The sequence below is a fragment of the Camarhynchus parvulus genome, chromosome 2 (genome assembly GCF_901933205.1).
Source record: "Camarhynchus parvulus chromosome 2, STF_HiC, whole genome shotgun sequence".
NCBI classification, from domain to species: Eukaryota; Metazoa; Chordata; class Aves; order Passeriformes; family Thraupidae; genus Camarhynchus; species Camarhynchus parvulus.
The window spans coordinates 2,616,402-2,631,592 of NC_044572.1; the positions used below are offsets into that span (position 1 = coordinate 2,616,402).

At 41.0% G+C, this 15,191-nt stretch overlaps 1 protein-coding gene across 1 annotated transcript in view; it reads left to right on the forward strand.

Annotated features, from left to right (window-relative positions):
• The window catches only part of OBSCN (obscurin, cytoskeletal calmodulin and titin-interacting RhoGEF), a 159,326-nt gene that overhangs the window by 129,226 nt on the left and 14,909 nt on the right, over positions 1 to 15,191 (forward strand). The window contains 15 exon segments of the mRNA XM_030971157.1: positions 402 to 620; positions 1,389 to 1,455; positions 1,557 to 1,576; positions 1,884 to 2,012; positions 2,741 to 2,880; positions 3,841 to 4,041; positions 4,385 to 4,467; positions 5,327 to 5,500; positions 7,117 to 7,276; positions 7,743 to 7,859; positions 9,050 to 9,214; positions 10,900 to 11,058; positions 12,074 to 12,251; positions 14,043 to 14,156; positions 15,005 to 15,172. Of these exon segments, the coding sequence (XP_030827017.1) occupies positions 402 to 620; positions 1,389 to 1,455; positions 1,557 to 1,576; positions 1,884 to 2,012; positions 2,741 to 2,880; positions 3,841 to 4,041; positions 4,385 to 4,467; positions 5,327 to 5,500; positions 7,117 to 7,276; positions 7,743 to 7,859; positions 9,050 to 9,214; positions 10,900 to 11,058; positions 12,074 to 12,251; positions 14,043 to 14,156; positions 15,005 to 15,172 (2,094 nt within the window).

Below are 15,191 nucleotides of genomic sequence, written 5' to 3' on the forward strand. Positions count from 1 at the left end.
CTCTGCCCCCAAGTCATTTTAACCTCATTTCCTGTATCCAAAGTCTGGGATTCTACTCCCAACTTACATTTCTTACAAAGACACTTCATAGTAAAGCATCTTATTTTTCTTCACCTCCATTTTTTTGTATGTAAAAATGGGGATAATGACAGTTCGTAGTGTGATGCATGTTGACCATGAATTGTATGGTGATTGACAATTTTGATTTTTCAAAAAGATTTGATGTCTTTATGAGCATGCTGCAAAATGGTTTAACCTCCTTTATCCATATTATGCCTGTTATTGTTGGGAAAGTATCAGAAAATGGACCAAAACACCATTTTTTTCACAGCAAGGCTCATCATTTTAAGGGAGGAACACAAACAGGAAGATTAAAGCTTATTGCACCAATTTCCCTTTAGGACATCCACCACCAACAATCACTTGGATGAAGGAAGAGTCTCGGGAGGACATCCTGTGGATCAAACCAGACACCCCTGGGTACAAACTGGCCAGTTCCAACATGCACCACAGCCTGATCCTCTTGGATGTCAAGAAGAAGTACAGTGGAGCTTACACCTGCATTGCCACCAACAAGGCTGGCCAGTCCATCTGTACTGCCAACCTGGAAGTTGCAGATGGTAAATCTTTGCTGCAACACAAACGATTTCTCTGTATTTCTCTTTTATGCAGGGCCTAAGGGGAAAAAAACAAAGCAATAAAACAAGTGTGACTGTTAAGGAAATTATCCAATCACACCCAAAAAAAATAGCATTTTCTCAAGAGCAGCCATTTTTGCTTGTCTTACAAATGGCTACACTCTTTACTTCTATAATATTATATGTTTTAGATTTCTGACTCTGTCTTGTATAATCAACAGCATATTTTCTTTATAAACAGAAGGCAAGTCTCAAGAGCAACCAAATTAAGCACAAATTTTAAAAAACTAGAAAGGCGATGTAAAGTAAGTGGGAAAAGTCACCTTTTGGAAAATTATTTTGAGTGCTCCACCCTGCTGAGGTATTTTGTACTAGAGTTATTTGATTTTTGTAGGGCTTTCCAAGGCCTCTTTTAACACAATAAGATGGGGAAAAAACAAATACATACTGGGAATTGGGGCAGAGCTGTGAAGGATTCGATTTTTCTGTTATCTGCCTTGCATCCTACATTTTTATTCTACCAAGAGCTGCAGGAGCATAACCTGAGCAGTGTGGAGAAATTAGGCAATTATATATTTTCCATGAACAGGGAGAGGAGGGAGAAACCATTACCACCACAGGACTGGGATTATATATCCCAGGTCAGGAGATGCTGCAGTGCTCCACGGCTAGAAAATGTGCCTGCACTAAATAGCTAAAAAAGGACATTCTGTGCCTTCTGTCCTCTAATGACAAACCCCAATCTTGCAGTGAAGGAGGCTGAAGTCCTGACCCAGGAGCGTGTGATGGTGTCAGAAGCCATCATGACCACACTGGGGTAAGTTGGGTGTGTGGGAGAAGGGGGACGTGTTCCTCATTTAGCTCTCCTTACTGCCCATTTTATTGCAACTTCTAACTCTGTTTTATTTTCTTTTCCAGAACTATTCAGTCCTCTGAAGGTAAGAGAAGCTGCTTTCTCTCTCTTCTTCCTGTTCTCCATATCTATAGCTGAGACTGTCAATGTATTTCATGTATCCACTCATTTTTGTCCACTTTTCTTGAAATTGTCTGAAATGTTGGAACCTTTCAGGACTGCTCACTGTTCACGGGTGAATTATTTGGATGAACTGAGAGCAAGCACAGTTTTAAAAAAAAGGAGAAGGGAAGAAAATCAAACCTTCCTTCCACAGAAGCTTTTATTACTCAAAAAGAGATGAATTTTCAGTGACACTGCCAGCTTAATAACAAATTCTCTTTTTTTTCCAGGAGACCTTGAAGCTGGCAGAGAAGGTGTGCCCAAAAGCCCTGTTTCATTAGCTGATGTTGGCTCAGAAGAGTTCTTCCAGAAACTCACCTCACGTATCTCAGAAATGGTATCTGCAAAAATAACTCAGGGTAAGGAATCTGGAAAACACAGTTTAATTATGGTAGGAAAAAAAGCAATCTCTTTTTTAGGTGTTGTTTAATTATAAGTGAGATTTATGCAGCAGGTTTTGAGACAGTCATTCTATATAAAGCAAATGAACATTTGTCAATATTTAGGGGCAAGAAATTTAAGTAGGAGTGCATCCAACCTGCACATCTCAGTCTAGAATGTTGAACTAGGAAAAAAGCCATTACAGTAAATTGTAAAAATGTAAGTGTATTTTGCCTATCTTAGGTATTTTGAGTTCCTCAGATATTCATTACTCCTAAACCAGAAAGCAATCCTGTTTTCTGTACTTCCCACATCTTCAAGTTTTAGCTCACAGTGGAATTTTAAAATCAAATTAAGGCTGAAAACTCTGTGCACAGCTGTGCAGTAATCCAATGATTTCTTGAGTTGAGTGAAAAATTCTGCTTTGTGTCTGCCCTGGTTATCTTGTAGAAAAAGTTTAACTTGGAGCAAAAGTAGAGGCATTAACTCACCAACAAACATTCTAGCAGTGCAGCAGCAATACGTGCAGTAGGCCTGCAACACCATGTATTAAAACATCCAAATTATTAATTTAATCCTAAATATCAATAGGGAATCACACTAAATATTACTGTGAATGCTCATCCTGGGAAGAAGAAAAATAATGATATATTTGGTTGGTGTTTAAATTGGGGACACTCATCAAACACTTTGCTCTGCTCTTCAGCTAAACTTCGAGTACCAGGTGCAGAAAGTGATGATGAGTCAAGAACTCCCTCTGCATCTCCTCGCCATGGACGGTCCAGACCTTCATCCATTGCTCAGGAATCCTCCTCTGAATCTGAAGATGGGGATTCCAGAGGGGAGGTATGACATCTCTATGGGCAAGTTGGACACAAGGAGAAAACTAAACTTGGAGTGACCAACCTACTGTGGTGTAGGGATCTCCATCCTCTTTGGTGATGTAATTCAGTGTTGTAGGTGTATTTAGTAGTTAAATGTTGTGTCTGTGATACAGAGCACAGAGAATCAAATTCTGATGCTCACCCTTCGATCCTGAACAAGTGGTTCAAGTCAACATGGTCCCAAACATGACTTGGCTCCTCTTGCTTTCACAGCTGAACTTCAGGAAGTCAGAACTTGATTTTCTGTGGCCTTGGATAAAGTTGGCCAGAGGAATCTTGTTGGGTATCGCCAGCTGGGGGCTATGTACAGATCACCAACAGGACAGGATTGTTAGGAACATGCATAAAACAGCCTTGAGCTGTTTGATTTTCCAGCATCAGCCTCATTCCATGGTTATGACAATGGGAAGATGCCATCAGCTCACATCCCAGGCAGCAGACCAAGAACTTAATGTTACAACTTACTTTAAAAGTTTTTTGACCAATCACACAAAGCAAAAGCACATTGACAGCAGTTCCATCCAACCACTATAAGCACAAGTATCTTTGGTTAAAGAATGCTTGCTTATTTCAAATACAATACCTACTTGTGAGCCTTAAAACACAATGCACAGAGCTCCATTATTAAGCCTAGAACTTCCTAATATCTCACTAGATAAACTTTTCTGTAGCTTAGGGAGTTATTCTAGACAAGCATTAATGCACAGACCATTGTTCTATTTGTCCTTACTTTTCTACTTCTTACATAATTTTTCTGCTGACGTATCTCCATGGCTCCTGCATAGCTCTAATCACAGTTCTGCTGTCTCTGAGCTGCCTTTTGCAGCTTCCCAAAACCCTCTGATTTTATGGATTCCCACAGTTGGGAAGTTCTTCGTGAGGGAAATCAGAGCACAAAGTGACTGTAATTTCGTGCCTGCAGATCTTTGATGTCTACATGGTCACTGCTGACTACGTGCCCGCGGCGCCGGACAAGGAGACCATCACCCTGAAGGAAGGACAATATGTGGAAGTCCTGGATTCAGCTCATCCTCTGAAATGGCTGGTCAGGACTAAACCCACGAAATCGAGTCCCTCTCGACAGGGTTGGGTGTCTCCAGCTTATCTGGACAAGAAATTAAAGGTGACTGATCGTGCTTGGTTATTTCTCATTTAAAATTTCTTGTTCCTGTTGCAGTTTAGTGCTGTGCCTTTCGCAAGGAGTGATGGCAGAGGAGGTTGTTGAAAGGGTCTGGAACAATGTTGTACATTTTCATGTTTTTATTAAACAATATTTCTGGTCTGTGCAGGGGTTTCTGGGTTGGAAAGACCTAAAAACTCTCCAGTACAAAAGAAATTTCACACTGGTTTAGTAATTGTTGAAGTAAACAGGACTGGGAACACAAGAGAGATATTCCTGAGTATGTATAGACAAAACCACTGTCCACTTCCAAGAATTATTTTAATTTTTTTTCCTAATATTGTAGTTGTCTCCGGAGTGGGGAGCAACAGAAATTCCAGAGTTTCCTGGAGAATTTGTTTCTGAAGATGAATACAAAAGGAAGCTAAGGTGAGCTCGTGCCACTTGGTATTTGCACCTTTGAATTTTCCTGCCTTTTGAACCACTTGTATTTTGTGATTGATTTCAGCTTAGGAAAATTCCAGGCAATCGGGATCACAGAATCCTAGAATGGTTTGGGTTGGAAAGGGCCTTAAGCACCATCTAGTGTCAACGAGTCCCATGGGAAGGGACATCTTCCACTGGCCTCCATCCATCCATCCATCCATCCATCCATCCATCCATCCATCCATCCCATCCATCCATCCATCCATCCATCCACGTGATGCCTTAAGAGGCTACCTAGAAAAGAGGCTAGACAGAATTAAAGGAATAAAATAGTTATTTATTAAAAGGCCTTCAAAGGATACACCTTGGGCAGTACAAGACCCTGGCCAGGGCTACAGCCGAGATGGACACCACATCATGAGTTTTCACACTTCTATAAGTTTTGGTCCATTTCCAAATTGGGGTTAATTGTCCAATTACAGCTTCAGGTTATGCAGTCCCATCCTCCCAGTTTGCTCTCATCGATTTGCTCTTTGTACTTTTTGGGCCTGAAGCTGCAATGGTGTCCTTGGTTCTGGGGCTGGAAGAGGATTGTTTTGTGTGACTGAACTGTGAGGATAACTTGCTAACACTTTATATGAAGTTCAGAGTTACACACCAATGCAGTACAGAATCTGGAAAATATGAAAGATAAAACTCAAGGCATCACATGCATCCATCAATCCCCACAAAGGATCTTTCAACACACCCCAGGAGTCAGTTCCTCTGATCATAAATCCCCACTTTACAGCCTAAAAGCCTCTCAAGGACAATTGTGATGATTTTTCTGTGATTTCTTTCTGCCTCTCTGTCTCCCCTTCAGTGTTCTCATTCAGGAGCTGTTGATCTCAGAGGAAGATTACATTCAGGATTTACAGTTCCTCCAGACTCATCACCTTCGGTACACTGAGACCTGTCCCAGTGTGCCAGGAGCTGTTGCCAGTCAGAAATCCACCATCTTCAGGAATATTGATGACATTGGTCGCTTCCATTCCAGGTGGGCATTCCCAAGTGCCTTCAGTGGAGACCAAAGGGTGGCACTATTATTATTATTATTATTGTAGTTGTTGTTGTTGTTTTGTTATCATTATTTTTATCACTACTACTATTACTACTGTTATTATTACTTCTATTATTATTACTGGAATAATATTATTCCATATTATTATTCCATATTATTATTATTTCTTACTATTTTTCCTGATGTGGAGCACTGGCAGTGCTGAGGTGAAAGGGAATCGATGTTCCTTTCAGGACGGTAAATGATGGCATGTCTTAAATCCTACCACAGAGTTAGGACTTCATAATCCCCTTCAGAGCTTCAAGGCTTCCTGTGTCCAGCTCATTTCTTACTCTTTTAAGTGAATTTAACTGTGAAACAGTGAATTGTGTTAAAAAAGCAGCAAGATCTTACAGGCACTTCAGTGGTGTCTTCACAGAGATATTAACCCGCGTAAAACTGATGTCAGCATCCATGAATTTCAGAAAACCTTCCACTATCCCAGGGTACTCCAAGTCCCATCCAGCCATGTCTTGGACACTTCCAGGGAGCCAGGGGCAGCCACAACTTCTCTGGGAAATCTGTGCCAGGGCCTCACCACAGTCACAAGGAAGAATTTCTTCCCAATATCCCATCTGACCCAGACCTCTGTCAGTTTAAGGCCATTCCCCCTTGTCTTGTTCTCCTGCCCGTTGTTCAAAGCCCCAGCTGAGAGGAATGGCACTGTGCTGGGTGAAGAGGCACTGAGCACTTTAATTCCAATGTGGCAAGATCCCTTATTTCCCCCTGTTATTTCTGCCTTGGCTTGAACAGACAGGTGTCTGAAAAGGAAGGCAGGAGGCTCCCTTGAAATGGAAAATGCAAACCCCCTCCCTCCAAATTCTTAGAATTTTTGAAATTAAGGGGCTCTCAGGCAAAGATATGGAAATAGGAATAACAGTTCTTTAACAGGAAAATTAAAAATATACATGCAATAATACAAAAAGGAAAACAAACCACTAACAGAGTCAGACCCTGCCCTGCCCCCCTGTGTGTCAGGGGGTGGCACAGCCCCATCCCATGGGGGCTCAGCCCTCCTGCAGTGCCAGCTGTGCTGCTGCTGGAGCAGGGATCCTGCACAAGGGGGGAGTTTTCCTCTGCAGCTCCAGGGCTGCTGCAGATGGGCCTGGGCTCCCTCTGGCAATGCAGGGCAGCAGAAAGCTGCTCCTCTGGCAATGCAGTGGGCAAAGGCTGCTGTGCTGCTCCAGGCTCAGATTGGATCCAGGTAGGAATGCTTGGCTCCTCCCCTGGGCGGAGCATCTCCCCATGGGATGCTGGAATTGGATCAGCCCTGCAGGGACACTCAGTGGCCATGGACAGGAGAGATCTCCTGGAGGGAGGGTTGGCTGTGGGAGAGATAAAGAAAACTGCCCCATGAACAGAAGATAACTGCCCCACCTCTCACAGATGGCAACAGAATACCCCCAAACCATATTTTACAATCCAGGACGATTTCCCCACAATAACCTGTGCTCACCTGACATCTCCTGATTCCCAGCCCGGCAGCTGGGGCTGTGTTTTTAGCCTCATTCCAGCCCCTTCTCCTGAGATGTGCTGTGCTCCTGTCCCCACAGTGTGTTCCTGAGGAGCCTGCAGGGCTGTGACACTGACGATGACGTGGCCATGTGCTTCATCAAGCACGAAGCAGAGTTCAACAGGTACATCCAGTACCTGGTGGGAAGGGTCCAGGCAGAGTCCATTGTTGTCAGCAAAGCTGTCCAGGATTTCTACAAGGTAAGGCAGGAGCCAAAGCACATATGGGAAAGTCATCCTGTAACCCACTGCATCAAGAAATGACATTATTTATCATAAATGTGAACCTCAAAAGTATTTGTAATATATCTTGCTAAATATAATAGCAAAAACTTATTAACTTAAAATTAATTAAACTTTAAAAATTATTAAAACTAATAATGTTTAGTTCACTTTCTAGCTTTTTCTGTTTATGTAAATATGGGAACATATTTACATATATTTATGCATTTTTTAATATTATAAAGATTATACAGACATGAACATGGCTGTGTTAATGTAACTGTAATTAAGGGACATTTTAAAGGTCACCACATTATAAGACCAAGAGAACCACATAAATCATAAATATAGATAAGCAAATCTTGTTTCTCTGCTCCAGCTACTCAGGATTTTTTCTAGTGCTCTTTATAACAACCTTTCCTTGTTATTCCATGTATTTTTTCAGAGATACACAGATGAATATTTAACTAATGAAGATCCCTCACAACCACTTATCCCACCACTGCAGCACTACCTGGAAAAACCCATAAACAGGATCCAGCAGTACCAGACAATAATTAAGGTAAAGAGATGTTGTTACATGTTTATATTCTGCTCTGTGCAGCTTGTGCAGAAAATGATTTTTTTTTATTTCCTATTTCTTGGCTTCCTTCTGATAAAACTATGATTGAAAACTGCTTAAGTAAATAAGACATTGATCATCACCAGTGGTGGTGTTCTCTAAATAGTTTTGTAGATGTAAATCCAGGTGGAGGTTTACAGAATCCAACCCCATAAAGTTCAGTGAGCTTTATCTTTAAATATATGTAAAAATATATGTATAATATAATATATAACTATATGGATGACAGGTATGAATTTGCTTCAAACTCAGCAACGTTTATGTTACAAAAATAAGCAGTTTTCAGGTCTAAGATAATGACTTACCACTTCTTTTCCTTATGTTTTATACTGATATTATTGTAAGATGAAATGCTTGTTTTCTGAAAAGCTTTGCCCCATTCTACCACCCTAAAATATTTTGTCTTTCAGGATTGCATCTGTCCTACTGTTTTAGACCATAAGCAAACATTTCAGAACAGCATTTTAAACTATATTTTCATGGAAAATAGCACTAGGATACTCAGGAAGAAAATAATCATGACAAAATATTTATGTATTCTAGTGTTGTACAAATGAGCAGCTTGAATATTTTGAAGAAGTTTCTACTTTTGAACACAGTCTTGCACACAAACACCAACATTTTTAAGGATCTCTTGGAGGAGCAAAGGCATTTTCCATGCCTTCATTGCTGAAAGAGAGGAACAGGAAAAAATGTGGGAAGAACAGCGAAAATGCCATTTAACATTTTTTCCAGCCTCTCTTTTTATTAATCTAACGTTGACTCAGCTCATGAATTCCTTGTTCTATGCTCTTGTGAGAGTAAGCAGAAAAGAAATGCAATGGGTACATTTAGGATCACTTTAGAATTTTTGGTTTTCAACCTCCAAACCATATCTGGTGTTTGTTTCAACTTTATCTTTGCTTGGCATCAACTGATGTCAGGAAAAGCCAGACTGGCTGGTCTTTAATACTGCTGAGTAGGTAGGAAAGAAAAGACTTTGTTATCTAAGCAGTTTGTGGTAGGAAAAAGTGGGATAAAAGTTGCTGAGAAGGAAGAGACAGAGCAGGTATTAAGAAAATCTTTGGCTCTGAAGAAACTGTTTATTTTCTCTCTGATTATCCACTAATTTTTTCTTCAATCACCCACAGGAATTGATCCGAAACAAGGCCAGGAACAGCCAGAACTGCACTTTGCTGGAGCAGGCCTATGCCATTGTGTCTGCCCTCACCAGAAGGGCAGAGAACAACCTGCACGTCTCACTCATTGAGAATTACCCAGGGACCTTGGAGAGCCTTGGGGAGCCCATCCGCCAGGTAACTGCAATGTCCCAGCACTGCTGGCTCCGTGGGTGCCCTCCCCAGTTTCTAAGGAGCCCTAATTCTTGGAAGAAAATTATTTAGAAATTATTTATTTATTTGTTTATTTATTTATTATTGTTATGGTTATTATCACTATTATTATTACTATTATTTTATTATTATATACTACAAAACCAATTTGAAATATTATTATATAATTAATTATTATGTTAATTATTATATCTCATTACTATGTTAATACATTACTATATTAATATTGTAATAATATTAATGTATAATTATGAATTGGTTATAATAATTGTTATATATTATTATGTATAATTAAGTTATTATATATTATATATAAATAGAAAAATATATTACATCATCGATTATATTACATATTATATTATATTAGATATATGTAATATATGTTATATTATATTAGATTTTATTATTAATTATTATATCTCATTACTATATCAATATATTACTATATTATTGCTATATGAATATTGTAATAATATCAGTATATAATAATATATTGGTTATTATAATTGTTATAGAATTAATTATTATACATTATTGAATTGTTATATATTATATATTATATTTATATAAAAATATATTACATTACATTACACCACATTATATTATATCATCTTATATTATATTATATTATATTATATGATTGAATTATATCTGAAAGAGGTGGCTTGCTGATTTCACTTACTGCTGTCTAGAAATGGGTGTTCTGGCTCCGCTAAGGTTTGAAACACCAGAGCATGGATGCTTATGGAAGAATTCACACGTAATTCAGTTATTTGCCTTTTTTATCAAACAGGTAAAATCTTGCCTGCTTATCAAACAGAAATAAAATTGTTCTGGCCCCTACATGATCTAAAAGGGTTTTAACTCATCCTCTCATATTATTGGGAAGCAACATGGGGCAGCTCCTGGAGTTGCTGGCATCAACAGGCCCATGTGCTCCCCCAGGTCTATCCCATGAGCCAGGTGTGTGGCTTTTTAGGCGACCCAGCTATTAGGACACTTTAGGACTTCCAGCAGCCTCACTCAAATTCCTGTTTCTTTGTAGATTTACTGTGTTCTACCAGGCAAGTTATTTATTCTGCCTGCATCCAATTTTTCCATGGGAATCATGGTGTATTGCTGAGTGGAGTTGTAAGGCTAAATTACAGTGATACTGTGGTGGGCATTCATCTCTCCACATTTAGACATCCAAAAATTGTCCAGTCACACCCCTCGAGTGTTTACATCTCCCTGGAGATGCCAGGGCAAACCCATGTCACTAATTGAGCTGTGTGTGTCTGAAGCTATGTGAAATGAACGTCCTGCTCTGGTGAAGGTGACCAAATCGTCATATAAAGTGTCTGTATAACACACAAAATACAATTTTCCTTTAATATTTCCAAGCCTGTTTCTACCTGACAAGGGCTGTCTATGTTTCTGGCGCCAAATAATACCAATTAAATGTCAATGTAATGACAACCACTGGCTGTGCCTGATGAGTCATCTTTAGCATTAGAAAGCATCTGCTGGGCTTTAATAAACCACAGATGCATCAGGGGTGATGCCATAGAAAACATTTATTATCTGGGAACTGAAAAATGTGGTGAGACATAACTGTGGTAATTATTCCAGATGTATCACTGTGTGTTCTTCCTTCTTTTTCCTATCAGGGCCACTTCATTGTGTGGGAAGGAGCTCCAGGAGCTCGAATGGCGTGGAAAGGACACAAAAGACATGTTTTCCTCTTCAAAAATTATATTGTGATCTGCAAACCAAAGCGAGACACAAAGACTGACACCTACAGCTACATCTTCAAGAACATCATGAAGGTCTGATCACTTTATCCTCACATAAAGCGTTTCTCTGTCAATTAGAGCTTCAATATGTATCCAGCTTGAACATTCTTCTAATCTTTCTGAGCTATTCCTTTGCTTCAAAAGGTCTTTGAAGCCCAAGTAGAATCTACATTTATCCCAAAATATCTATTTTAAACATGTCAGAAACCATCAGGGTGGACTTTTACTATGCAGCAAGGAGATTACAAGTACAAGCATTTATTTATTTCTGTTCCCTCATTTAATTAACAGCATAAATATATTATATTGATGTGGATTTTGCTGCCTACAATGTTTTCTTGCATTTGTAAATCTCTGGTTTTGGCAATCTGTAATACTGGGAGTAAATTAGAAGGAATCTTATTTGCTAAATTCCAGTGGGTTTTCTCTGCTGGTTATGTCCTTTCCAGACACCAATTCCTGTTCAGAGATGAAAAAATTCAGAGCATTTGACCCTCTCATCTTCAGACATTCAGGGTTAAGACTGCCAGAAATTGAGGAAAGTGTTTTCACAAAGCAGGAGATGCTCAACTCCAATAAAAACCAGCCAACCAACCAAAAAACCATGGAGCTCCTGACCAAGCCCAGCCAGGGTTTTCTGACAGTCATCATCAATATTCATAGGCAGATTTTCTTTTCCAAGAAAAATAAAACGGGAGCATTTCCATGCTTTGTCCAGAGACTGCCTATTCTCTATTTTTTTCCATGTTGCCTGGGCCCAGCCCTTCAGGGCCAGTGTGTTCCACCCTTGGGATAACTTTTAATGCTGGACATTGCTTTCCTGAAAAATTAACCCCAGGAAAATGTCATTTTGGTATCCAGAAAGTCACATATACCAGGGGAAACAACTCTCAAAGTAGCTCTGATTGCTCTTCATCCAAAGCCATGTTGCCTTGCTCACGCGATCCGAAAAATCTTTGAAGAAAGCACAAATTGCCCCTTTTTGCTGTTGGGAATTGTTAAAAAACACAGGATTTGTGGTGACTTTCTTGCCCCTTCTGTCACTCAGCTGAACAACATAGATGTGAATGACCTGGTGGAAGGGGATGACCGGGCCTTTGAGATCTGGCACGAGCGGGAGGACTTGGTGCGCAAGTACCTGCTGCAGGCGCGGACTGTGAACATCAAGAACTCCTGGGTGAAGGAGATCTTGGGCATCCAGCAGAGGATCAGCGAGCCCATCTGGAGTAAGTGTGGCACCAGACAACCCAAACCTCACCGGTTTTCTTCTTGGATGGTCTCATTGGTTGTGATGCCCTGTGAAGGCTGACCTAGAACAGAGACTGGACAGAGCTAAAGAATAAAGAAGGGATTTATTAAAAGGATCCTTCATGGATGCACCTTGGGCAGCACCAGAGCCCAGCCAGGGCTGCACCCAAGATGAACCAAAATGGCCCCAAAATGCACGAGCGCTCCCGGGTCTCTCCCTGGGATCAGTTCTGCTCCATTTTCATCTTGCAGTTCATTGTCCCATTCCAGCTTTAGCCCCTGCAGTCCCACCCTGCTTGTTTTTCTCTCTCCAGCCCACGATGTTTGTGCTCTTGGGGCTGAGATTTGGATCATTTGTCCTTGGTGCCCAGCTGGAGCAGGAATTGTTTTGTCTCCCTGCTCTGTGCACAGAGCTCACCATGCCCTGATGTGAAGCCCAGACCCACACACTAAAGCAGCACAGAAAAATATAAAAGCTAAAACCTGAGGCATCAGGTTCAGGAAATTATAAAAGAGGGAGAGAAGCTCTTTATAGTCATTAAATGTGGGAGCAGATCCAGGGAGGGGATTCTGTCCCTCTGCTCTGTTCTTGTGGGATTCCACCTGCAGTGCTCTGTCCAGCTGTAGGGTCTCCAAAATAAAATGGACATGGAGCTGCTGCAGTGAGTCCAGAGAAGGCCTAGAAGATAATCTGAGGGTTTAAACACCTGTCCTGGAGGAAAGGCAGGGAGAGTTGGGGTGTAGGTGATCAGACTTCTACACATTCCAGTACAAATGACCCTGTGACTTCGCTGGGTTCCAGACTCTTTACTTGACCCCTGGCTTACACTGCTCTATCTTTTTACCTGTGTGTTTGCTTTGGAATTTTGTCTGGTCATTAATGTTTCATCAGTCTCAGTGTCATTTGAGATCCCACCAATTTTCAATCCACAAAATCCATCAGTAGGGATATCAGATCCTTTTATTTTCCAAGCATCAGCTACAAATTGTGTCCACTATAGTGTAAGGATATTTAGCCTCTTAAAATGCCAGAACAGCATTGGACTTAGTCCATATACACTGAAAACAAGTCTGAGCACTTCATTTTGTGCCTTTAGTAAAGTGTTTTAGTGAGGAAGACTATCAGAATAATTTTGTATGGTTACATATGGTATCAATGAAGCAATAAAGGAACTTAATAAAGGAACAGGTTGCCCAAAGTTGTGGCTGTCCCCTCCCTGGAAGTGTCCAAGGCCAGGCTGGATGGGGCTTGGAGCAGCCTGGGAGAGTGGAAGGTGTCCCTGCCCATGGCAGGGGTGGGAATGCAATGATCTGTAAGGTCTCTTCCAACCCAAACCACTCCATGATTCTCTGATTCAATGAAAGCATAGATTTTATTGTAAGGACACCAGCAGAATGCTGGTTTGGATACCCAGGCTGCATTTTATTTGAGGAATTGCCTTAACAGTGACAGATGTGTAGTGTCTGGATAAGGGACGTGCTTATTAAAATCATGGTCGAAAATAATTCCAGTTCAGCAACAAATTCCCTTTTTTTCATATGGTCTAACTTTATAGCCAACAACAGACATGTTACAGACTGAATTGAGTCTCAGACAAGCAAGGAGAGCATGTCACCTATTTAAGTCTTGAGCTGCTAAAATTTCCTGTTCAGTTTTTCCATTCTAAACCTCACAGATTTGCAAAAATTATTCCTATCTCACTTAGCAGCAGCCATGCTATGGACAGAGCCCCTTGCTCCAGACTAACACGCTTCCTCTGATATTTCAGTTCCTCCAGACTTTGAGGAAGAGCTGGCAGACTGCACAGCTGAGCTGGGAGAGACAGTCAAGCTGGCCTGCAAGGTGACAGGAGCTCCCAAGCCATCCATCAGCTGGTACAAAGGTATGAGCAGCAGGGCATGAAATGCACCCTCCAAATGTGCTCCCTGTCCATATTGCTGTGATAGTTGGGCAGTGGGTTGATGCCTTTAGGAGCTGGAACAGAGTTAACAGAGTGAAGGGGAATAAAGTGGATATTTATTGAGGAGCCTTCAAAGGCCACACCCTGGCAGTACCCAGATGGCTCCAAGATGGAAGCCAAAGAGGGCTTGGTCATGAGATCTCACATTTTTTATACGTTTTAGTCCATTTGCATCTAGGAGTTAACTGTCCAATTAATGGCTTTAAATTATGAAGTTTCATCCTCCTTGCTCACTTTCTCACCCTCCTCTTTTCACATTGTTCATGTTTTGGGCCTGAAGTTTGAAGAGATTGAGTCTCCAGCTAGAATAGGATTGCTTGGTCTTCACCACGCTGTGAAAAGATCCCAGTAGCACTTAATAGAAAGCTAAAAGCTGCACACCAACACAGAACAGAAAAGCTTAAAACCTAAGGTATCAGGTAATCCAAGAGCTGATTCCCTAGAGATTCTCAAGTCTAGAGATTTTGTGGGTTTGGGGGATTTTGGGTATGCTCCTTCAGCTGGAAAAGCAGAATTATGACTGCACAGAATGTACTCTGGGATAATTTCACTTTTAAATGAGGAGTGGTGATGTATGAGGTCCTCCAACACTACTTCGCCCTGGATGATATTTTTTAGAGAGCTGGATGAAGATGAAGAGCTGATTGCTCAACTACCAACACCAGCTGCAATAATACAGCTCTCAGCCCTCTCAGGATGAAAAGCTGGATGAAATTCCTAAGGAGGAAACTCTGAGCAAGCCATTTTAAAAGAAATAATTTCCCTTTCAGATGGAAAGCCTGTGGAGGTGGATCCCCACCACATTATAATAGAAGATCCTGATGGCTCCTGCACGCTGATCTTGGACAACCTGACAGGGGCTGACACAGGGCAGTACATGTGCTTTGCTTCCAGTCCTGCTGGGAATGCCAGCACCTTGGGAAAGATCCTTGTTCAAGGTAAAGTCCTGCCCAGATG